This window comes from Fusarium subglutinans, assembly GCF_013396075.1.
Source record: "Fusarium subglutinans strain NRRL 66333 chromosome Unknown NRRL66333_c0000197, whole genome shotgun sequence".
NCBI lineage: Eukaryota > Fungi > Ascomycota > Sordariomycetes > Hypocreales > Nectriaceae > Fusarium > Fusarium subglutinans.
The window spans coordinates 20,698-44,280 of NW_023502260.1; the positions used below are offsets into that span (position 1 = coordinate 20,698).

Sequence of the window (23,583 nt, forward strand, 5' to 3'; positions counted from 1 at the left end):
TCTGCATATACCGCTCCACTCTCGTCCCTGATATCTGACAATATAGGCCGATCCTACGTCAGCGGTTAGAATTACATTAAAACTAGCAGTGACTGATTGAGAGAGAGGGCTTCAGATACACCAACGAGATGTAGTAAGCCTACACATTGAGTTGCCATACTCGCTATCTAGAGCTGGAAACAGACTTAATAGGATATAAATACATTACGTACAGCCTCTTCGTTACGGTCCTGCCCATATCAAGGCCTGATTACCCCTTCAACTTATACTAGGACTATACTGATGGATTTGGTGACGGTGCATCCGAGTCATCTCCGGGTGCAGTGGAGGCAGACGTCGGCGTTTGTACCCATGATGATTGATCCAGGCCGTCATCTCGCAAAATCCAGTAGAGCAGGGGAGAAGCTGTACCTGGGACCCAAGTCCAATCTGCCACTTTGTCAGGTGGACCATTTGCCAGCATGAGAACAAAGCCCGGAGCAGGGTTATTTCCCATGTCCTTAGCACTGACAGGTAGGATATTGAATAGTGCTTGAGTAAAGGTGCCACCCTCGGCCCAGTACTGGGGATCCAAGGTCGTGGTGAGCCCTACAGAGTTCAAGCCACCCTCGTCGAACTTGTAGATGAAAACACCCGCACCGTCGACACGTGAAATGAGCGTTGCAAGCCCGTTCATTGGATGGGTCGCCTCGTCGAAACGGAACTCAACAGCTGGGTAGATGCCTTCGTCGTCGTTGCAGTCTAATGGGGAGAGCTGGTACATGAAGTTTTGGCTGTATCCATTGACACCGTAGTTTTGGTCATTCTCAGCGTTGATACCATCTCCTGTCCAACCAACGTAGTTCTTAACATGCTGGCCTGGCAGCCACATTCTGAACCATTGATTGAGGTTTGTGCCGACGTCCGTGTAGTTTGGCTTGAACTTCTTGACGAAGGAGGGGAATTGGTCATAGGCCACGCCTAGGGCGGCGGTTGCGTTGGCCGTAAATTGGCTCGTGTACTGGTCAGCTTCTCCCTGGAGATCACTGGCCGACATAGTAGGGGCTGCGAGTACTGTTTGATTCAAGTTAGACGGCCCCTGCTTCGCAATAACAGGTTACTAACCTCGTAGTGCAATGATCTGGCACATCAAAGCATAGCCAGCCATGCTAATACCCCATGAGACGATACTGTTATAGTCATCAAGATAGTTCTTGAGAGTGAACGTGTACTGGCCATTGACAGGAGTGTACATCTTCTTGTAGCTAGCGTCATGCCATGACTTGAGCAAAGGAGACGTACCCGGACCAAGACCTTGCCCGTTGAGAACATTGAAAATATTCGTGATGTAGGTTGGTGCATTTTCATTGAACTCATTGATCAAGGTGTTGATCTCGCTGGTATTTTTGAACTTGTTTGCAGTTGCATACCGTGTCTGCCAGGTTTCGATGCTAGTAAAACTGCCTCCAATCATAGCAATGTTGGTCGACTGCTGTTGCTCGTCTTGGAGAGAATTAAGCGTTTGTTGGATGTTTCCCAATGCGGTCATAATTTGAGCCTGACGCGCATCGGCTTCCTGCTCTGCCGCGGCCTCCTTGAGGTAGTCATTGGCGAAATCCACAATCTTCTCAGCAACCTCCATTGTTTAATCGTTGCTAGATGGGTTTTGCGAGATAATGATGATTGAGAGAGGGGTAGGGAATTTAAGAGGCATGCTAGCTAGAATAAACCGACGCTTTATATACGTCTTTGAGATGAGCAATTATTTCTTAAGAAGCTGCAGCTATCTTGACACGTGGATTAGACTGATGTTCCAGACTCACAGGTTTTGGACACTAAAACCTAACTATTGGACACGGCTTATCTTCTCGGATTGCAGCCTACCACAGCTTGCTTCCAAGCGCTATTATGGCCCTAAGTGGGGAACCACTTTTGACTAATGCTTTACTTAGGCCAGTTTCCTACCGCCGTGCATGTTCAGCTGAGTTATGATAAACTACCGAATCTTCTAAACTCGTCCTATTCAATAGTTTAAATCCTAAGGCCAATGACAATGGTAAGTCACAAAGCTAAGTCCCTCATCTAAGACATCTGGGATACAGATAGGGAGATCTAGAACGGTCTCCGCCACTCTAAACGGAATATCAACCGAGTTGTTTATCCAGCGTCTGGCATAATCTCCCCAGGTGGTGCAAGCGAGAGCGCCATGACGCCCAATAGAAATCAGTCCCCATTCATGCCTTTAGCTTGAAGTATCGTGCAAAAAACATTGAGTTAGCAGCGAGAATAACAGGTACCACGCTGACCATCTCTCCCAAACCAGCATACCTTGGCGGAATTCTGAACTCAACCCAAGCACCACTAGCCATTGTGATGGCGAGGATGTTGTAGACAGCAGACCAGACAAAGTTGAAGTACATGCGTTGAAACGAGACTTTGCTGATATCAAGAAGAAAAGGAATGCCTTCAAGACCGTTCAGAAGCACGACATCTGCTGCACCCTGGGTAACGTCGCTGCTTGTCAAACCACCTCCCATTTGAGCGCCAACGTTGGCCTGAGCTACGGCAATAGCATCGTTTGTGCCATCACCACAAAAGAGAACTCGCTTGCCCTGTTCCATCAAAGAAGCGACGTAGTCTCTCTTCTCGGGTGGAGTACGCTCGCCAACGACGTTCTCGGTAGGGATACCGACAGATGCCGCGACAGCTTGAACAGCCTTAATCTGATCTCCAGAAACAAGATGAACATTGATGTCGCGAGACTTGAGCTCAGAAATAACTCGCACTGCTTCAGCGCGGATCTGAGCCGAGAGGCCGAAGACGATAAGAGGGATGGAATCGCGAGTTACGACGAGAGTAGTGAGGCCACCATGCTGAAGGCGCGACACGTGGTTCATCTTATCGGCCCCAGTCCATCGAGCATTTCCAGCTCTCAGAGTTGATTCTAGGTAATCTGCTTCAACTCCAGCGCCTGGAACGACTTGAACATTGACCACTTCGGGCATGGCCTTGATGGACTGTCCTTGTAGATGTTTCTCAACGGCAGCCGAGACGGGATGTTTGCCACCAGAAACAAGAGCCTTGGTCAAAGAGATGTTATCTGCCATATCTCCGTTCAAGTTGACCTGCTCAGTCACAGCAAGCTCAGCCTCGGTGATTGTACCAGTCTTGTCAAAAACAACATCAGTAGTCTTGCGTGCTCCCTCAGTGGTATCAGCAGATTTGATGATGACACCACCTCGAGCTGCGATACCGCCAGCGACGACGAGAACCATGGGAACTGCAAGGCCAAGAGCGCAGGGGCATGCGACTGCAAGAGTAGCTACTGCGTAGGTGATGGCATTACCAACACTCTTTCCAGCATCGTAGTTGAGAACCTCTATACCGCAGGCGATCCAGATGACAAGGACAAGAATAGCCACAGTGGCCATTGCTGGAACGAACCAGCCAGCGACTTTGTTAGCGAGGTCTTGGATCTCAGGTCTCGACTTGGCAGCCTCTTCCACAAGCTGAGCAATGTCGGTGACCGTGTTCTTCCCAGGCAGGCGCGTCAACTGGACAGTGACGGTACCATCTCCATTAACAGTGCCCGCAATCAAGTCACTGCCCTTCTGCTTAACAATAGGAAGTGTCTCCCCTGTAAGCATAGACTCATCAACCTCAGTCTTGCCAGATAGCACAACACCATCAGTAGGAACTCTCGAGTGAGGCAGAACCTTGAAGAAATCACCATACTGAAGAAGACGAGCGTCGATCTCACGATCACCTTCCTTCTGTACCAGCACAGCGATGTTATTCTGCTTGGAGCGAAGAGATACAGCTGAAACAGCTTGGACGCGAGCGAAGGCCGCGATGAGGCGACCGACGAGAATGAGCGTGATGAGCATGGTGCTGGTCTCGAAGAATTGACCCTCGTCAAGAGGTTTACCCGCCATTTCGAAGCTAAACGCAACGACAGAGTAGACGTAGGCAGCGGTGATGCTGATGACGACGAGCATGTCCATCTCGACAGTTCGACTGTACCAAACAGCCGAAATAGCAGGGCGGTAGAACTCGGGGATGGCGATGCATTGAACCAGTGTGCCGAGGATCAGCGAGACAATCCCCTCCGTCTTCTTGTCGACTAGGTTCTCGCTCCATGAGACTACTGCGACGGGGATGGTGAGTGCTGCGGCGAGCAGAGTCTTTGTGAGTTGGTCCCAGAGGCGACGGCGACTGTTTTCGAGTTGGGGATCTCCACGGGGTTCAGCCAGGCCATTACACTTGTCTTTAATCGACTCCAACAGGTCTCGGGCTCCAACGGTAGTCGGTTCATACGAGAGGCGGACTGTCCTCTTGTCAAGCGACTGCACATCCGCCACGCCCAAAGGTGGATGGTCGACAAGCTCCTTACTCTGTGCAGCCGTAACCAGAACATCAAGGTAGTAATCCCCGCCGATGATCTTGCTAAGCATGAAGCCACTTGCCCCAGATACAAAGCTGAGAACTTCTTCAGCATTAGTGATGCATGTATCAACGTCGAACTCTCCCTTGCCCATGACAAAGTTGACTTGAGCATTGGAAACACCAGTCATACTACCAAAGATACGCAGCAACTTGTCTGCGCAAGAGGTGCAATCCATACCACTAACAAGAAACCCAACTGTCTCAAGATTCGCAGCGTTCTCAACGTCAACCTGCTTACTCCCTGTTCCAGAGGGGTTGAAAGCGGGGATAACAGGGGCAGCCTTCTTCTTTCCATGTTTGTTTCGATGCTTCTTGTCTGGGGTCGCTCGGGTGCTCATGCAGCATGTTTCAAGGGACGTCATTCCCTGCTCGATGGCGCTTCGGCAGATGCAGCGGATTTGTTCGAGATAGCTGCTGTATTGGTTGAATGCAGCTTCGAGATGGGTACCGCAGGCTGTGTCGGCTTTGTGAAGCCCATTGTCGTGTTCGTGGGGCTGGTCCTGTGAGCCTGTACCTGTTAGTTGGGTAGTCATGGTGTGCTATAGTGGTAAGGTACCTTCGTGGTCTGGATCGTCGTCACAAGCTTTCTTGCACTCGATGGCGGCAATGGCATAGATACATTTCTCTACGGTAAACACGAGTGTTAGAGAGGGGTCAAGGTTGTTTCGGTCAGGGTGAAGGGGACTTACCACTGCAGTGTTCCTCGCTGCCACAGCAAGTTGAGGCCTGGGAGGTAATACTAGAAGCATCGGAGTGACCGTCGCAGCATCCTCCATGTCCATGTTCGGGGCCGTGTTCATCAGTGTTGGCATGCGCATGCCCGTGGTGACTGTCATGGGGTTTATCGTGCTCAACCGTAGCAGAGTCGCTTCCATGATCAGTATGCTGATGGCCATGGTCCTCCACGCCAGCACTAACACGCTCAGCCTTAGACCCGCAACAAGATGCACCCATGGTTTCTTAAAAAGTATGATTTTCGTGAGGGAGTAGTAAGGTATAATACGAGGTGTGACTTTAGAGAAACTCAAACTGGAAAGAATTTCATTTTAGTTAAATACTCAAAACATCGTGAGTCGCAACTCATGCTGAACCTGTTTCTTCGTGTTCCGCGGCCAGCTCCACCGCCGCTCAAAGTCTCCGCGCTCCGTTTCCGCGCCGCGATTCTCCTCACTAAACCGTTTTAGACTGTGAAACAGGAGGCGCGGGGACTTTTCCAATCAGTCATTTTGTGCAACTTATTAAGGATAACCTCACGATAACATTTACGTCATTGGCAGAGGAGGGAATTAATGAGGGAGACAAGCATTGGGTATATTGCTAAAAACTTGTCGGATATTCATAAGTCATAATCGTAAACGCAATCGTATCATCACACAGAGATGATTCGTTGCGCCTCTGCTATTGCGGCCTTGACTTGATCGACTGTCCTGAAGCATGCACAAGCAGTCGTCATGTCAACTTCCTTCGGACACACCTCGGTTGGATGTTTCGTCGTCGGCAGTGACTCAGTATTTGAACAGCTCGTCCCCGTCTCGCAGTTCTCGTGACCTTCGGTATGGAGCTGGCTCTGTCTCGTCGCCAATCCTTCACCCAATTTCACAAGACAATCCAACTCTCCTTTCAGACTCGCTTGTAGAAAGGCAATGTAGCTCGGCCCCTCGAGAGAAAGCTCTACAACATCCCGAGCATCTGGTTGTTGTCCGACGACAAGGCGGATCGGTGTACCAGATACCGATGACTCGGTCCGTTGCTTTTGTACGTAGAAAAAGTCGCCGTATGAGGAGCCGATGCTGGATAGTAGAGAGCCCAGGAGATAGACGTTTCGTGATGTGCGCGGGCTCTTGATGGATTGGAAGCAGACTGTACACTCAAGGATCGTTCTTGCTGACGCGAGAGACTGCTTCAAAACTTTGAGGGTCTGGAAAGTCTCGAGTGAGCGCTCGATATCTGAGAAATGCTGGTTGACCAGCTCGATGCAAGAGCATTTCTGAGAAGAGGTCCCTGGAGTCGTTAGATTCTCAGGGTTTTGAGACGTCGGTGTGACATCCATGGGCTTCTCGGCGGTCCCTGGGTACATGCCGTTCTGGTCCTGCTGCATCGCCGCCCCATCAAACAAATCAGACGGCAAGTCTTCCTGTCTTTGAGCATTATCCTGCTCGGTCGAAAAGCCCATATCAAAAGACGGCAGCGGCGTCCCCAGATCATCAAGAAACTGATCCATAATCCCAGCAAAGTTCCCCGTATCCATAACCTCGGGCGACGCAGCCGTCCCCGCCAGGCCATTCGCTCTATACCCCAGCGGCTGTCCCCTCCTGGGCCTCCCTATAGTCCTCATAGGAGAGTACTCGCACGTCAAAGCAAAGTGAGAACATCGTTCGCATAAAGGAGTGTGGCGAGAACATCGGACTTTTCGCTTGCCTATGCGTCATTCATTCATCAGCTGATGATGGAGTACAAAGAGGGGAAAGAGAAAGAGACTGACGGCAGGGATCGCAGGCGCGGTGCTGGCTCTTGTCACTTATACTTTGAGGGTTCATGCCTACTAGACTAGGTAGGAGCAGATCATATATAGTAGCGTGTCGTGTTTGCGTTGCTGGTTGGTTTTTTTGGCGACAGGTGCGGCCATCAAGGTTCTCTGCCGAGGTCTTTTGCCAAGGGGAAAAGCATGGGAATGAATCCACGCCGCGGGGCGGAGCGGACACTTTTGGTGGATGTGATTGGTGGTAGCCCCACTTCCTTCCATAACTTGGTTACCCTGTAATCCTGCTCCCTATTTAACGTCAAACTCCAATTAGGGATACAAAGTAGTTCAACTTTTGGCTATGCTATGTAATTCTTATCTTACTACAGTTTGAATAAAGTAATTGACTTATAGACTATTCCCAGGCTGAACTTGTGGTAAAATGTCAGCCTTAACAAGGTCGTTAACAAGATCAAGCAGCATTCCATCACATCCCTCGGCTGCCATGATCCTGACAGAGACCGGCAGATACTCCGCATGCTTGGTGATACTGCTATCATACTTGACTTGACCAATTGGAATAGAAAAGTCCGGATTCCCTACCATTGGTGAGATGAAGCCTGCATTCAGGCCTAGCAGAACACCAGTCAAACCACCAGATCCCATAGCGCTACCGTAATCACTTCTATATTCCGGTGTAGCATCCTTGAAAGCATAGAGCATAAGGCTTTCTGAACATGCTTCACCGTTCTTTGGGAGCATGACCTCACCCCACCAAGTCTTGAAAATGGTCTTGTTTGCGACTGCTTCGTCGAGTAGCTCAGGCAGAGTGTCGGACCAGCTCCAACTACCATTCGTGGAGGGATTGACAAACGGCACACGTCCATCGAACGCAGCTGCATAGTCCTTAAAGAATGGATCTCGAACAAGGCGCGTTTGCTGTTTGGCTGAAATCACTGCCCATGCCGAACCGATAAACTCCTGCAAGTCGCTCGGCGTACCTGCTGGGTGACTGTGAGACCACTCTTCCGTGAAATTAGAGGCTGAGAGGTCGGCGGAGAGAAGCTTGACTAGACTGTCAACGAATTGGACGACAATGCGGTCCGAGTCTGAAAGGTCAGCATCTTTGGCTAAGGGAAGGTCGTACGTAAGGACTCGTTTCGGATACCGAGTATAGCCCGTTGTAAGATTCGAGTACATGACCCTGCAAGCAGTCGCCCAAGTCTCTGTATCGCGAGCCAAGAACCCAGCTGTATCAAACTCAGGTCCCAACGGTATAACTCGCGATAAGTCCACGAGACCATGCGTGGGGCGGTTTCCGAAAATTCCGTTATCCTCGGCTGGTATCCGAATAGACCCTCCCGTATCTGACCCCAAAGCCAGATCCAACCAATGGTAGGAAGCCATACCCGCCCCCGCTCCAGATGAGGAGGATCCAACCTCTTGATACCCGTCGCCTCTGGGATTGAATGGCGCCTGATAGTCGATGGCATCTCTGGCGCTTTCAGGTGCAGCAAATTGCGTTGTTTTCATTTTGCCAACCAAGATTGCTCCGGCATCTACCAGATGCTGTACTGCAGGTGCAGTGCCATTGGCTTCGGGGTAGAGGTCATAGTAGGCGCGGCTTCCAGCTCCAGTCTTGAGGCCATGAACGTCATAAATATCTTTAACGCCGATGCGAACACCGGCGAGCGGGTATTCTTCACTTGGAGTGTAGTAAAGTCTTGAGGGAACGCCAATTGTTATTGATGATGAGCCAGGAAGTGCAGCGGGGAGTGGAGCGAAAGATCCGCTCGAGAGGGGTATGATGCCCTGGGTGAAGGCGCCTTGAGTATCGAGATAAAGGCGGTATGGAGTATGTAGAGAACCTGTTGAGGGGTTCAAGATGTAAGGACCGGTGGGAGCGTTAAAAGAGTAGTCGATTTCTTGCCACGACAACGACGACGTGTTGCCTTGATATTGGTAGTTCGATAGACCGGGAACATCATTCGAGTCCTTCTTTACGTAGATTGCTACAGGTGTGAGTGCATACTTCCAATTCTAAGTGAATAATAACGTACCTTGTAAGAACCCTTTATTAAAAACATCATCCTCAGCAAGCCAGGCGTTGACAGTGTGGTTGAGAGTAGACTCATCAAATCGGTTATCCGTTGCCTCAAATATCGTCACCGGGACAAAGTCGGCATGTCCATGGGGGCGGAGACCAGAAGATAACGGGAGGACTGCCACCGGCTCAGGGTGGACAAAGTAATAGACTCCATTGACAGTCACCGTCGCGCCAAGGTTGATAAGGCTGGTACGCACAACCCCATAGAGAGTCGCGAGTATGAGAAGTAATGCCGCATGCATAGCTGTTAGTGTTGAAGATATATACCTCAATCACGTTGGGGCATGTAGTTGGAAACGTCTGAATGTCTGATAACGAGGACGGTCGAGGTAGGGCGCGCTTTACTTTCGATATATTTGATTGGCAGCCCAAGCTCCACTTTTGTAGTTTCACAATCAACAGAATATCTCAGCTGGCACTATACTATCCCAAATATGCGCTAGCTTAGTTTTTGGATTGTAACAAAAGTAGCATCCGCATTGTCAATTCTCCAGGAAGTTCAGGACTCATAGAGAAATGCTAGTTAAGCTATCTAATCGGTGATTGCGGCTAGATAAGATATCTCATGGCGCAGATCTGAATCCTTCATAATCACTAACCCCAAAGGGGCGTAACGCGGCGGGGTTAGTAGCTGATGAGCCGCTGAATAAGCAGTCAGCATTACGAAGTGAAGTCGAGTATTTAAACATGAGTCCGGACTGAGCAAATCGTTTTATTAGAAATCGTATAGTTACTATTACTCTTTACTCTCTCTATCATCGCTCTTGTCCATCAATATGTCATCAGAACGTCGCTGGGATCAACGCCGCTTTCGGCTCGAGGAGTCGACAACCCTCAACGATGGCAAGCGCACCATCTTTATTGAAACAATGACTCCAGGGACCACTGTGCCGCCTCACTTCCATACACGTTTCTCAGAGACATTCGATCTCATCGAAGGGTCTATTTCTGTCTATAAAAGCAGTGATCCCAACATGGAAGCTTTGGAAGCTTCTGCCCAGCCGCTAGAAGTGGGCAAGCCTCAGACTGTCACACCAAACCTCTTTCACAAGTACCTCGTCAATGGCGACGGAGGAGCTGTATTGCGAGTTATCCTTGAACCAGGCGATGCCGATTTTGAGAGGCTGTTGAAGATCATGAACGGGCTGGATGCAGACGGCAAGCTCGCGGCGATGGGAGATAGCTTGGTGCTCATGGCCGTTGTCATGGAGCTCAGCGACGCTCACCTTATTGGCCCCGCGAAGGGTATGTTGGATGGCGTCAGAAGGGACCACAAGGACGAAATTGAGAAGCTTAGGGCGGAGTTGTTGAATGCTTACGATACTGAAGAAGCGCTGATGGGACTGCTAGGACGATCTTAACAACGTACGTAGGCATTGAGATTAGGTCAATTATTATTATCCAATTAGTAACATTGTAACAAACTGAGTAACTATTATCAGGCGATGGCCATCAGCATAGGAGTTATCTTAGTATCAATTCAGGTGTCTGTACGGAGTAGATAGCATGCAAGCACCCTGCACAAGTGACCAACTAGTACACGCGGTCTGCAATAGCAAACGGACTCTCTATCCCAAATCAAGCTAGATGTATCCAACATCGGCCCATCGGCTTTTTCCAGCCAGCCACAAGAGCCATTAAACTAACTGTTAGAATACCAATTTCTTTTGATTACGCAAGCCCGATCCATGAATTTGAAGGTTAAGCCTTGGGCTTCCCACAAACAAGCGAATAGCATTGCATTCCTAGCCGGACTATTGCTTGACCTCTATAACTAGTGGTAACTAGCTGTTTACTATTGCTTCTAGCCAGCTCGGTCGGTCTAGACTACAGCAAGGGTATGTGACCCTTATCAGCATAACATGTTATATGTCCGGATTTCGGAAGCCAGCCAGAACTGGGAGTATAAATTAAGGTCTCCAATCCTCAGTATCATTATTAGGCTCTCCACTCTACAAACACACTTACTGTATTAAACAAAAGTTCGAATACCTGACCACCATGGCAAACAATACTCTCTGTGTGGGAGAAACGCTTACAGCTGGAAGCTTTCTCATTTCAACCAACAACCGGTTCAAGCTCCAGGTTCAAAAAGATGGGAACCTTGTGCTATACCGACTTTCGACAGGCTTCAACGGCCAGGAGGTAATGGCGGCTCAATGGGCGTCACACACGTGGCGCGAAACGCACCCAAACGCCACTGAGCTAATCATGCAAGAAGATGGCGACCTGGTTCTTTTCCAGAGTCGGCCTGGAAGAGAAGTTGCCTGGTCCACAAAAACGGGTGGCCGGGATTCTCGTGACGCATATGTGATGCTCAACGACAACGGCGATTGGGGCGTGTATTCATCAAAACAACAGGGGAAAATGTTCTTCAGGGCTGATTCAGCTGAGGTCATTTCTACAGCCGGCGTCCTCCAGCAAAATTCTAGTCCAAGCCCAAACCTTCTTGCTGGCATTGACGTTGGCAAGTTGATTATCTCGGGGATAGTTCAGGGACTTTCGATGGTCGAAGGGGGAGGGCTTATCACTGGGATCGCGGGCTTGATCTGGCCCGACTTGTTCGATGAGACATCAGCTGCGATGCGCGCTCTCGAGGAAGGATTGAAGGACTTCGCTCGGGATCTGATAGATCAAAAAAGCATCGAAACTCTCAGGAAAAAGACAAGGGGTCTTGTGGATGCATACAGACAGTACGACGCTCTGTCACCCGGGGAGGACAAGGCGGAGTGGCTGAACGCCCTTCTGGTCTGGTTTACCACAAACAGGGAATTCTATTGCGACACGGATTCTCCTGCAAAAACGCTCCCATATTTTGTCACAATGGCTACAATGCATTTGGCTGTCTTGAGAGATCGATCTTATCGATATACGGAGATAACAAAGCGCGAACCCAACCAACACGATCTCGTGGGGTTCAGGGCTGCCCTGGAAAAGTCCATTGCCGAATATTCACAGATGGCATCTATTATACGACAGGACTGCATGAAATGGCGTCGCAATCAGGTACAGGACGGCGAGGAATGGACATTGGTCAAGTCATTCGGAGACTCAGCCACCACAACCGTTCACGACCCTTTACGTTCAATCACTGCCAGTTTCAAATACTTTCGAGGCGTTGGTCAGCTCATAGATGAACGGGGTGACCAACAAAAACTCTCTCGTAACCTGATCCGTTGGGTTACAGTCGAGTACCAAAGACAACTTGACGACGTTTTAGCACCTATATACCATTGGGATAATTTCCGGTACAGCACTCCCGAAGAATGCAAGCCAGTGAAAATAAATGTCTCGATTCTTGGAGGACCCTGGGGTGATGGCTCTTCAATGAACATGGAGTGTTGGGATGATGTAGAACAATACACCAAGTTCGGCCGCATCACTCGTATCGACCTCTATTCTGGAAACGATGTTGAGGGCCTTGAGGTATGGTATGGTGGTCATAGTAGCGGACTGCGAGGTTCCGCTAGCGGTACTCGACACGTTCTTGAAATTGCACCCAACGAATCTGTCGTCTACTTTTCAGGGACTGCTCATACATATGTTCAAGGCTTGTAGTTCTTTGTCAAATCGGACAAGAATATCGGCGGAGGTGTAAACAGCGAGAATGGCGGCAGTCCATCAGATAAGGATACCTTTCGCATGGGGCATCGGGACGAAGGTGGACATCCAGATGGGACGGGGTGTCGGCTGGACTATCTGTATGGAGTACATAACCACAGGGGTGGAACTAAGACGGGAGCAATTGAACAGATCGGAGCAGTATTTCATTATACTGAGAAATACAACTTTAAAGTCTAGTTAGCAAATTATACTAAAGAGATAGAAGACCACTTGGCTTTCGAAAAGTAAGGTAAGTCTGCACACTTAACAGAATCGACCATTATCTGTTCTTTCTCCTCTTGAACCTTCCCTTCGAAGTTCTCATCGAACTGCCCGTCTTCACTTGCGCCAGTGCCATTCTGCTCTTTATCATTCACTCCGTCTTGTTCCAGTTGACTTGTAGAATTTCTGGGAAAGTTGATCATCGAGGAAGCATGCCGTACAGCATATTCGTGCATGTTTGTGTCAAAGCTCCGTTCCAGCGCGGTGATATCCTTGGCGCTGTTATCAACCATTTCACCGATTCTTTGTTGTACGATGGTGTTGCTGATCAAGGGGCCAAGTTGAGAAGGCAAGGTCATATCTTCTTGCCACCTCCCAACTCTGATAAAGTGGCGTTCGTCGTCTGTAACTGTCTCTTCTACAATGATTCCATGGCCCTCTTTGTCGTCAGGGCCGAACTTAATAGCTTCTTGATACTTATCCTTACGTAGGAATAGCGGGATAAAGAAGTAGCGAGAATGTTCGTTCAATGGTTTGCTGAATGACAAGATAAATACAGCATGGTCATCTTCTTTCTCTCCGCATGGTATCAGGTTCAGGCAATCTAGGCCTGCTGAATTGAACTCAATGTTCTGAGTCATCCTGAAGGATGGTGGTAACATGTGCATAGCCGTAATTCCGGTCAGTTCCACGGGAATGAGGAGACATCTGACCTGGAGAATGGCCTGATGAAAGGAAACATAAGGGTCAGTATCTGGTGGTGTAACGGTCGTTTGGCTAAGTAGAGCCAGGCAGTCAAATCTGTCCGATTTGAAGGAATTCGGTTCTGTCAGGGAAATTCTCGGGCCCTCGCCATTGCCTACCAATAGGCCAGGGATAATTGATCCAGAAAAGCTTAGCCAGGACCATGAAGGCAGTCTCATGCTCTGCGTGTCCATTGTGGTAGGCTTCACTCGAGCCGGTTGTTCCCTTACTCTGTCCGGCACCCAGAGGAGGTCTTGCATCCATGTCTCAAGCCATATGCCAGCAAGATAAGTATCACCAGTCGACTTCGCTACAGCCCTCGCAATCCCAGAAAAGGCAACAAGCCTATCTTCCTCGAATGTCAGATGGCAAGCGGTATACTGCTCAACAAGTAAGTTCCAATACTCGCCGTTATCACTGCATGTAAGACTACCAAGGCCTTCGCGGCGTGAGATGTGCGGAACACCAGAAGGGGAGGTCTCGTTTGCGATGAGCGGGCCCGAAGAGTCGCCGTCACACTCCCAGTACAGCTCCTCGTTTCCGAGGCAGAGAATACGTCGTGACAGGCATCTCTCTTGCAGAACCCATGCCCTTTTGTTGATGGGCGCATTATTCACATCGAAATTGTAGCTTCCAGTGTTTTCTATTCTCACAAATGCGTATTTCTTGGCATTGGACACTGAATCTTGGCTTGCCACAGGTGCTCCTGGATAAACAAGGTTCTTAAGATAAGTGAACAAGGAATCTTGGCCCGTCTCTGTTAATGCAGAGCGCTTGTAGGATTGCGGCCGAGGTCGGGCTATAGTACTTGGCCGGCAGTGACGAAAGACAGTAGAGTCTGAGAACTCCCACAGTATCATCAAAGTCAGGAAAGCATAGCGATAGACATCGAGCATGATGGGAGCTTCATGGCGGAAATCGGCACCATTGTCATCCTGTATAATGCAAAGGGAGTCAATCCATATATATCGGATTGGCATCGCGCGACATATATCAAGCATGTCCCTATAGTTCTGTGGCAAGATGCTATCTGGCTGAGAGTCGCAGTACGCGTCGTAGTTCTTTTGCAAGAGCGTCGGGGTGTTCTCAGTCCATCGGTGCGAGAGCGCAACGTAAGGAAATCGTTCTTGCTGAGTCTCAATTATGCGCCAAGTTGTCGAATCGCCTGTGCCAAGATCAAGTAATCGTGTGGGCATCTTTGCATCTGAAGGTGGTGTCGCTCGAGCCAGGCATGATGGGTGATTTTTGTCACAGACACTAATCCACCGATTCGCTACCTCGGCGGCCGATTGAGCAGTATGTTGGGCTTGAATGGGATTCTTTCTTTCTATATCTATGCTAATTTAGTCGACTCCCCACCGGCTATACTAATAGTGACTTTATCACTCACCCTCAAAGGTTTTTCTTGATGTCTTTGTGATATTCAGCCGAATCCTCGTCGCCTTCAATCCAGTGCCCTCAAGACGGACCCAAAGGTTGAAGAAGTCATCCCCGATATCGAAATGAGCGTACGTGATCGTTGCTTGGAAGTCAGCGACTCTCTCATCGCTTGGTGATGCAATTGGCGATGATCGAATCACCCGCCAACAGGTCCAACAGAGAGGACAGTCAGCTTGCAAGGACGCCACAAGCGTCTCCCAAGACGAGTGCAGTGAGAAACTTCCTTTCATGGACCATTGTGCTTTCGATGATTGTTTGGGGTCTCTTCTCTTCTGCCATGTGCATGGCTTCGATGATGGTTCGTCATGGATAACGGGGGCATCGCCAACCGCAGCTGAGGATGGGAAGTCAGGTAACGCTTCTTGACAGGTTTTGCAAAGACTCATAATAATACGAAGGATACCATAGGCTTAATTCGAGATCTTGCTCATTTCACAGCAACAAGAGGGGTCACGGCGGGTGATTATGTCATATAATATCTCAGCTGTGGTGTAGAGCTCATGATATGACACGACTCCCGCCATGCTGATTGGAAGAATCTGTTGCTGTAACACTGCAGCTAGGCGCGCGCTTATTTCAGAATAATACCGCCGTTAACATGCCGTCATATACCTCGATATGTCAAAAGTACGTATAATTCTTCCATTACTATAAGATAAGGCGATAAACTGCTAAAGACATGTGCCGAAGCAGGTAACAATTGCAAGATTATGTTTCATCGGGAAGAACTTCCGTTCTCATTATTTCAAGATCACTTCACATCTCTTTATCGATAAAGCAGATGCGGGGCTACTTTAACCAATCAAGCTCTTCCAGACTGAATGCATGAATGCGAGTTAGTGGCACGTACTGTTCGGGAATAACGTGTCATACTGGGATATGCCCGAACTGGTCGAGTGCGTTACAGAGGATTGCCTACCCTGTATGGAAACACTGATGAATTAATTGGCTGAATGTGACGCGATGGCACAAGACAGATCAATTCTTACTGAGGATTATCGGTTGCAAATTATTCTAGCAATGAAAATGATGTGCAAATGATCTGAAACTGTCAACAATCGAGATCGGCACTGTCAATCCATCTTTGCCAGCAACTCCTCGTAAACTCACATTAACCACGCGACGAGAACAAGCTTTGCTCTCTGGGTCTGATGTGCGCATCCTCATTAGGCCCAGTCTTTAAGCATATATAACTTTTTTCTTTAATCAGAGTACCAGTACAAATACTCACCTCCTATTTTGTAGCCTCATTCATTATCAAATCTTGGCATATAAGCAAGCACTTTGACATTTCACGATCTCTCTCCATCACGAACTTCAGATCATGAAATTTCATCCCATCTCCCTTGCATGCAAAAGTCATCCACATGCTCGTACCTCGGATGCATCAACCTGGCATCACACCAAGACCAGCCCTGTCCTTTACAAACCATTTCACGTCGGCACGATTCCGCATCGACTCCTCCCCCGGACATGACGATAAAAGCAGCATAGCGCCCCCCCAAACATGTCAGCTGAAACCCCGCACCACAAATCCGGCAAACAACCCGACCTTAACCCATGCTAACAATACGCGGGTTGCTCTTCTCCGCATTAGCTTGGCATTCCTCTCTCACCATTAACATCTAGCTTAAGATGCTGTCTTGCGCTCCAATCATGAAGAAGCGCTTCTATCGAGATGTCACGCGCTGTTAATGGGCTGGCAGGGCTGCTCCCTTAGCGTGTCTTCGGCACTGTTTCGTGTTTTTTTCGCGAGGGTCGTTTGCGTGCCCCCATTCCCCATGGGGACATTTTACGCTAAATGCATTGAGTTCTGGGGTTGCTATCGCTGGTACCATCAGTCATTGGAGCGCGAGAAGGGCGACGCTACTCTGTAGCTCCAAGCTTCTGGGTCGTTGATGAAAAGTATTAAAAGCCCTTGAAATCCCCCTCCTGTCGATCACTTCATACCCATCAGTCTGCATATCATTCAAGCAGTCATCATGAAGCCCAAGGTTTACCAGTTCCTCGTCGGAGTGTTTGCGTCCTTTGGATCGCTGCTCTTTGGCTATGATTTGGGTGTTATCGCCCAGGTCATTGCCTCGCCTTCTTATCACCGAGAGTTCGACACTAGCGACACAGCTGCCGATACGTAAGTTCGCCAATTCCCCCATTGAGACTGTTCGAGATACTGACTTTTGCAGTGGTGCTGTAGTAGCGCTCTTCACCGCCGGTGCCTTCTTTGGTGCCATGTTCGCTGGACCTACAACCGAATACACCGGCCGACGATGGACTATTACCATTGGTTCTATAATCTTCACTCTCGGAGGCGCTCTTCAGACTGGAGCTCCCAAGATCTCATACCTCATGGCCGGTCGCTTCCTCGCTGGTCTTGGCGTCGGTTTCTTGACCATGATCATCCCCCTATACCAAGCTGAGATTGCACACCCTTCCATCCGAGGTCGAGTCACAGCTCTCCAGCAATTCATGTTGGGAATCGGAGCTCTTATCGCTTCGTGGACCGGTTGGGGCACATTCACAAACTTCAGCGACAACCGACAGTGGCGCATCCCCTTGGGCATCCAGATCATCCCCGCCGTTATCCTTGGTGCTCTCATCTTTGTCTTCCCCGAGTCTCCCCGCTGGCTTATGGACCAGGGTAAGCAGGACGACGCGCTCAAGACCCTGGCTCGCCTCCACTCCAACGGCAACGAGGACGATCCCTGGGTGCGTGCGGAGATCGAGCAGATTCAGGAAAGCATTGCCGATGAGCATGCCAACGGTGCCAAGTCGTACCTCGAGCTTTTCAGGGATGTTTCTTGCTTCCGTCGTCTTTTGATCGCTTGCGGTCTTCAGGCGTCGATTCAAATGACGGGTGTGTCTGCCATTCAGTACTACTCTGTGACTATCTATGGACAAGCTGGAATTGGGCCTGGAGATGCGCTCAAGTATCAGGCTATTAACTCCATTATTGCTCTGATCGCCCAGGCTCTTTGCATTGCCTTCATTGATTATTTCGGTCGCCGATGGACTCTTATCTGGGGTAACCTGTTCAACATGCTCACCTTTATCATCGCCACCATCATGCTCGTTGTCTACCCTCCCGGTTCCGGCAGTGCTGCTCAAGGTTGGGGATTCATCATCGTTACCTGGGCATACAACTTCTCTTTCTCAGCCACTTGCGGACCTCTCTCTTGGATCATCCCCGCCGAGATCTTCGATACCCGCACCCGTGCCAAGGGCGTCTCACTCGCGACCATGACTTCCTTCGCGTTCAACACCATGATTGGCCAGGTGACTGGTATTGCCATGGGAGCCGTTGGCTGGAAATACTACCTCGTCTTTGTTATCTGCAACTTCACAAACGCCCTCTGCGTCTGGGCCTTCGTCCCCGAGACCAAGCAGCTTCCTCTGGAAGAGATGAACTATCTCTTCACCAATGCTCCTTGGTTCATCCCCTTCGTCGACAAGAGCGAGTACACTGCAAACCTGCAGGCTGATCTCGCTCGCAGGGCTGAGGCTATTGATGAGAAGCTTGCTGCTCAGCACGAGACTGGAGAGCACGTTGACAAGATCTAATGTGAAATGAAGGACGGCTTGGATCGTCAGATGCAGCTTCTGGCTTTTCATCAGCTAGGATTGGCAGTAGACGTACCCATGCAATATAATCTATTATTAATACTATATGCTTATAACAACGCTATGGTAAACTGTCACGGCTCAAATGCCGTTTCACCTCCTCCGCTCTATCAGCGCCGATAAATCTCCAAGCACCACCTGTCTTTGTAAAATCAAGTATACTTAATTTCTCAGGAATCTTTGACACTAAAGACTCAAGCGTCTCGTCACCCTTGGGGATTTGAGTAAAAAACAAGCGATTCCATTGCTTGCCCGTTCTCTCCTCTTCAACGCGTCTCCTTCTTTGCGAGTCTTCCAATGTGCTCTTGTGGGCATACACCTTTTCAATGTTATGTTGCTTGATAGCCTGCGTAACTTTGAACCAAGCCCGACGTGACTCGAATGGTGTTTGCTCTTCTACAGGCGCAACCTTGAGAGGTGAGATTGGGATCTTGTCGACGTGGAATTCCTCTAGTGTCGTCTTTGATGAGTCTTGGACCTTTATCTCGCCCGTCCATTGGCCCGTGATACGATATAACGGGTGATCTTTGTCATTGGGGGCAAATACTTCGGCGACCACTTGGTTCTTCTGACCGTACCCAAGCCTTCCTTTGCCATGGAATCCGATTTTGGTCAAGTAGCCGCTTGAACTGGCAATATAGGCTGGACCCTCCATTTCTGGATATGGGTTCCCGGTCGTCACGCCTTTGACCAATATTGTAGGCATGGTCATGAGACTTTGCTCATTATGCTTATGGTCTTGAATAATGGCACATCCTGTTGGACGCACGGTGACGCCATTGACTAGGCTGAAGGATGTTTCCTGGCCCGCGAAGCCAATCGATGACATACCGCGCTCCTTGTTAAATACAGAGCATGCTGTGACAGGCGGGTGATGAGACACCTGCTCAATGACGAGTTCCGATTTCGATCCAGACTTGTCAGAAAACGAGCCGAGGAATAATTCACCAAGGAACGGGTTCAATGGTTTCTTGGCGGCATCCGGGGAATCCGCATTGACGAGTTGCTTGAGACTGCAGATGTAGTTCTTTGCCAGCAAAAGAGCCCTCACTCCAGCATCAGGTTCATCGGCAGGTTGAAGAAAGAGATCATGATGACAAGCCCAAGCAGCTGGAATCTCAATGGCTGACCTGGGGGCGAGAATGAAGGGAGGGGCGGTGACGTTTGACAGGTCCCCTTTGACAGCGGCGAAATAAGTGAGCACATCTTTTAGACGGAAGAGATTCCCGGAATCGGTACCGACGTCGGCCATTGATCTTGCAGAGAAAGGTGGTATATCCGGTGGTGTTTTTGGTGGTGGTGATGCCAAGGAATTATCTGGTTCGTTAGATTGATGCATTCTCTATAACAAAAACAGCTTCAACAATGGGTTATTAAGATGAATTGATAGACAGTTGATGGAAATAACGGGATCTGAGATTCGGTGCTGGATATCGATGATCAGGGTCTTGACGTCATTGACATTGGCGTACGTATCGAGAAACGGTTAACGGCACTGCCCACTATCGCACTCGCTAAGGAAGAAGCGAAGCGACCAATCATGCGCTAAAGAATTGGGTTTCGCCCCGCTGTTTGCGCTGAAGGAGGCATCATTTGAAGTGCTTTTGTTCTTCTCTACGTAGCGACACTTTCTGGAGCATGTGTAATTCGTCACACAGCCTCATTTATACGCAAACAGGCGCAATCTTGACTTCTCGCCAATAAAAAGCCCCGTCATGAGTGTACACTGCCCGGCCAGACCATTTGTCTTTACTGCCTCGTCATTTTTGACGTAACCCACGCGTCCCGGAGCTCGGAAGGACTAGAGCTGACTTCCAACATACCTGAACCTCGCTGTATGCCTAGCGACCAGTGATGGCCGAAGCCATTTGATGTTTCCCAGGCTTAAGAATGCCGAGAAAGAGATAGAGGAATGTCTGGATTGCTCTTTGTTTATGCGAGGGAATTGATGTGCTCTGTAGCTTGCACTGCCAATGTAAACGTGTAAGCGGATCAAAGACTGCTGAGATCGCGGGCTTTATAGAAACCCTTTCTAATCTCACCATGATCTTGGTCCTTACGCTATCTCAGCCCCGCCGCGATAGCCATGGAGAGCGTGTTAAAAGGAGGCGGTGTAAGCTACCACAGAGGAGACCAATATCGTCGGTCTTGGATATGAGGAGTTAGCGCGAGCAGCATGATGACCGGAACGAAGAAGCTCCTACTGAACGTAGTTACTAGTGATTGAGCTACTCATATATAGCACGACTGGGGGGACTATCAACTCAAACGGAGGGATGGGCATATATTACACGAGTTAGGCCGTGGATCTAAGTAGCAGATAACCGAGACTTGGCTAACTGTGTTTATACGGACCCCAAGCTGATGCCCGATAAATGAGGAGATCAGAATTAGTGAGATGAGGCGGGGGAGGAAAACCAATACGCGAATGTGTGACGAAAGATCTTCACCATACATAGGCACTTTGAACATAGCTACTAGTAAGTCACGGACTTACTAAAATAGGCTTTAAGTAATAGGTTGTTATAAAGGAACTCTTAATAACTACACTCAAAACGAAATAGAGACAGACCTAAGAGACAGCCACGCCTCAACCGTCTCAAACTCCACCTCGATCGAGACCGTGAGCCCTTCGTCTGTGGTACTAATCTCCCGAGAAGAAACAGGAACACTAAAAGCCTCACTCCTTCCGAGCTCCCGCTCCTCTAATACCTTTTCGCTGCCATGGTACACCGCCACAGTCTTGACAGTTGTAGATTTCGACGTAAAATCAACCGTGAGCTGGTGAAGGCACTTGTTCGGAATGCTGCCAAACATAGGCAAATAAATCCAAGCGGATAGATCAGTGGCAGATGGGGGCTTTATAGTCATGCTGCCCTGGCTTTGGGTTTGGTTATAAGAGGTGGTGACGGCACTGTCGCCGCTGGCTGAAAGTATGGTAGACATAGAGACTTATCTATTGTGTTGGCTGTTTGGTCTTGTTAGCTATTGTGAGGGCTTTTACTACACTACGTTAACATACTGGAGTCTTCTCATAACATAAATAATTACGACATATAAGGTAAATACTTTATAAATTCCGGTTGTTAACGACTCCTAGTTATCTCTGCGAACCCCGCAGCCATGGCCACTTCTTAAAGGCTGCTAGGAGCAATTCATTCGGCTTGTCCTTATCATGAGTCCCCACTTCTGGAACAAGTAAGCAGTGTGGCTGAGTTTAGGGCACAATTCAGAACTGAAACCTCAATTTGGCCTAGACGCAATTGCTAACGATTGACTCCGGCCTGGAAGGCGAGACTGGTGTATTTATCGGAGTGAAACTAAAGCCATCGGCGCGCCAGCAGTTGTGTTGTTTACTCGATGAAATAACCATATGCCGAAGTCCTAGAAATTTCCCTCAGCCTCGGTTATTTTCCAAGGGACACTTGCTTCTTTGTCTTGGCGTTTGGGCTTTGGTAAAAGATTTAGGACTTGTTAGTGGAGCAATTAGACGTTTCAATATAAACCAAACATGGAGCATAAGCATAACCGCATCTTTACTTCATCTGGGAATAATCGCGAAGCGTGTTCAGATCTAGACCAGCCAGTCGCATTTCAAGTAGTCAATAACGTTGCTACCATTACCAACCATGAGACTGGCTGAGCCGAGGATCTCGGCACTGCCGATGCTTTGCTGTTTTCGTTTCGGCCTCTTTTCTTCTTTCTGTCGGTGTAGAGATTGTGAACTTGTGTAGATGAAACGAAGATGGGCAAAGGCAAGTGTCCTGGACGGACGATGCATGAAGACACGGGTTTATAAGACACGGCCTGGTGCGCCGCTTTTATCATTGAAGAGTCACAGACTCACAGATTCGATAAGTTCCACATTATTCTTGTTTTCTTCCTATCTACTACAACATAGCTTTATTGTTCACTATGAAGTTTTTTGCATCGGTAACCATCGCCAGTGCGGTCGTGCACACGCTTGCCCATCCTCGGTTTCTATCCTCCCGCGAGTTTGTTCCTCAGGAGTGGATCGCTCCAGCTCCTGGAGCCTGTGAGTGCCGACGAGGCAGATTACTCCGAGCCTCTTTGCCTCTTCTATACCTTGTACTGACCCTTGATAAAGCTCGTGGTCCCTGCCCTGGCCTCAACACTCTAGCTAACCATGGGTACATCCCTCGCGACGGCAAGAACATCACACTCGACATTCTCAAGGACGGGATGCTTACCGGTTACAACATTGAGAACTTGGATGCAGTTATTCTATTCACACAGGCTATTAAGACCAGCCCCAAGTATCCCAACACCCGTAGCTTCGATCTTGCTGACCTTGGTCGACACAACATCCTTGAGCATGACATTTCTCTCAGGTACATCATGCCGCTCTCCTCTCCCAGCAAGGACTAACCCTCGCTATGTAGTCGCTCCGACGCCTTCTTTGCCGATCCGAACCCATTCAATGAGACCGTGTGGGAGGAATCCCTTACCTACTTTCCCGACGACCTGATGACAGTTGAACCAGTCGCCAAGGCCAGAATGGGCCGCCTAGCTACATCCAAGAAGACCAACCCCGAGCACTCGCTGTCCAAGCTAGCTGATGGCTTCAGCTGGGGCGAGATGGCATCCTTCTTTGAGATCATGGCTGACGGCACCACCGGCACAGTGGAGAAGAAGTTTATCGAGTACTGGCTGAGTATGTTGCTTTGTATCTCTTACTACGCTGAGACTAATGAGGTATCTGCCCTGCAGAGAACGAGCGTATGCCGACGGAGATTGGGTGGCAACGAAGACCTACAATCATGCGAGGCAGTGAGCGCATCGAGTTCACTAGGAGGCTTATGCAAGCTGCTGGTGTTGCTCGTCGTGACATTAACACTGATGCCTATGGTCGTAAATTGGTTTTGTAGAATGGCTGTCAGTGGCACGCGAGCGCAGGACGTTCTCACTGGTCCAATGGGGCTGCTGGCTCACCCCTCACTCA

General features: G+C 49.2%; 10 protein-coding genes across 10 annotated transcripts; 4 read left to right on the forward strand and 6 right to left on the reverse strand.

The window, feature by feature from the left end:
• Positions 1 to 274: 274 nt before the first annotated feature.
• FSUBG_10933 (uncharacterized protein) lies at positions 275 to 1,621 on the reverse strand (the record flags this gene model as incomplete). The annotated part of the gene is made up of 2 exons (XM_036675562.1): positions 275 to 1,053; positions 1,105 to 1,621. 2 exons carry the CDS (start codon positions 1,619 to 1,621, stop codon positions 275 to 277), a joined length of 1,296 nt encoding a protein of 431 aa, XP_036533567.1.
• Positions 1,622 to 2,213: 592 nt separating this feature from the next.
• FSUBG_10934 (Cu2+-exporting ATPase) lies at positions 2,214 to 5,379 on the reverse strand (the record flags this gene model as incomplete). Its single annotated transcript, XM_036675563.1, has 3 exons — positions 2,214 to 4,939; positions 4,982 to 5,050; positions 5,115 to 5,379. The coding sequence occupies 3 exons, from the start codon at positions 5,377 to 5,379 to the stop codon at positions 2,214 to 2,216; spliced, it is 3,060 nt and encodes a 1,019-aa protein (XP_036533568.1).
• A 415-nt stretch (positions 5,380 to 5,794) lies between these two features.
• On the reverse strand, positions 5,795 to 6,598 carry FSUBG_10935 (P-type cation-transporting ATPase; the record flags this gene model as incomplete). The annotated part of the gene is made up of 1 exon (XM_036675564.1): positions 5,795 to 6,598. The coding sequence occupies one exon, from the start codon at positions 6,596 to 6,598 to the stop codon at positions 5,795 to 5,797; it is 804 nt and encodes a 267-aa protein (XP_036533569.1).
• A 696-nt stretch (positions 6,599 to 7,294) lies between these two features.
• FSUBG_10936 (glutamyl-tRNA(Gln) amidotransferase subunit A) lies at positions 7,295 to 9,235 on the reverse strand (the record flags this gene model as incomplete). The annotated part of the gene is made up of 2 exons (XM_036675565.1): positions 7,295 to 8,898; positions 8,947 to 9,235. 2 exons carry the CDS (start codon positions 9,233 to 9,235, stop codon positions 7,295 to 7,297), a joined length of 1,893 nt encoding a protein of 630 aa, XP_036533570.1.
• A 534-nt stretch (positions 9,236 to 9,769) lies between these two features.
• FSUBG_10937 (cupin 2 conserved barrel domain protein) lies at positions 9,770 to 10,354 on the forward strand (the record flags this gene model as incomplete). Its single annotated transcript, XM_036675566.1, has 1 exon — positions 9,770 to 10,354. The coding sequence occupies one exon, from the start codon at positions 9,770 to 9,772 to the stop codon at positions 10,352 to 10,354; it is 585 nt and encodes a 194-aa protein (XP_036533571.1).
• A 640-nt stretch (positions 10,355 to 10,994) lies between these two features.
• On the forward strand, positions 10,995 to 12,551 carry FSUBG_10938 (uncharacterized protein; the record flags this gene model as incomplete). The annotated part of the gene is made up of 1 exon (XM_036675567.1): positions 10,995 to 12,551. The coding sequence occupies one exon, from the start codon at positions 10,995 to 10,997 to the stop codon at positions 12,549 to 12,551; it is 1,557 nt and encodes a 518-aa protein (XP_036533572.1).
• Positions 12,552 to 12,802: 251 nt separating this feature from the next.
• FSUBG_10939 (uncharacterized protein) lies at positions 12,803 to 14,758 on the reverse strand (the record flags this gene model as incomplete). Its single annotated transcript, XM_036675568.1, has 1 exon — positions 12,803 to 14,758. One exon carries the CDS (start codon positions 14,756 to 14,758, stop codon positions 12,803 to 12,805), a length of 1,956 nt encoding a protein of 651 aa, XP_036533573.1.
• A 2,226-nt stretch (positions 14,759 to 16,984) lies between these two features.
• Positions 16,985 to 18,560, forward strand: FSUBG_10940 (high-affinity glucose transporter; the record flags this gene model as incomplete). Its single annotated transcript, XM_036675570.1, has 2 exons — positions 16,985 to 17,133; positions 17,186 to 18,560. 2 exons carry the CDS (start codon positions 16,985 to 16,987, stop codon positions 18,558 to 18,560), a joined length of 1,524 nt encoding a protein of 507 aa, XP_036533574.1.
• Positions 18,561 to 18,681: 121 nt separating this feature from the next.
• On the reverse strand, positions 18,682 to 19,959 carry FSUBG_10941 (KES1; the record flags this gene model as incomplete). Its single annotated transcript, XM_036675571.1, has 1 exon — positions 18,682 to 19,959. One exon carries the CDS (start codon positions 19,957 to 19,959, stop codon positions 18,682 to 18,684), a length of 1,278 nt encoding a protein of 425 aa, XP_036533575.1.
• A 2,576-nt stretch (positions 19,960 to 22,535) lies between these two features.
• On the forward strand, positions 22,536 to 23,509 carry FSUBG_10942 (sterigmatocystin biosynthesis peroxidase stcC; the record flags this gene model as incomplete). The annotated part of the gene is made up of 4 exons (XM_036675572.1): positions 22,536 to 22,656; positions 22,729 to 22,972; positions 23,024 to 23,295; positions 23,352 to 23,509. 4 exons carry the CDS (start codon positions 22,536 to 22,538, stop codon positions 23,507 to 23,509), a joined length of 795 nt encoding a protein of 264 aa, XP_036533576.1.
• Between the last annotated feature and the right edge of the window lie 74 nt (positions 23,510 to 23,583).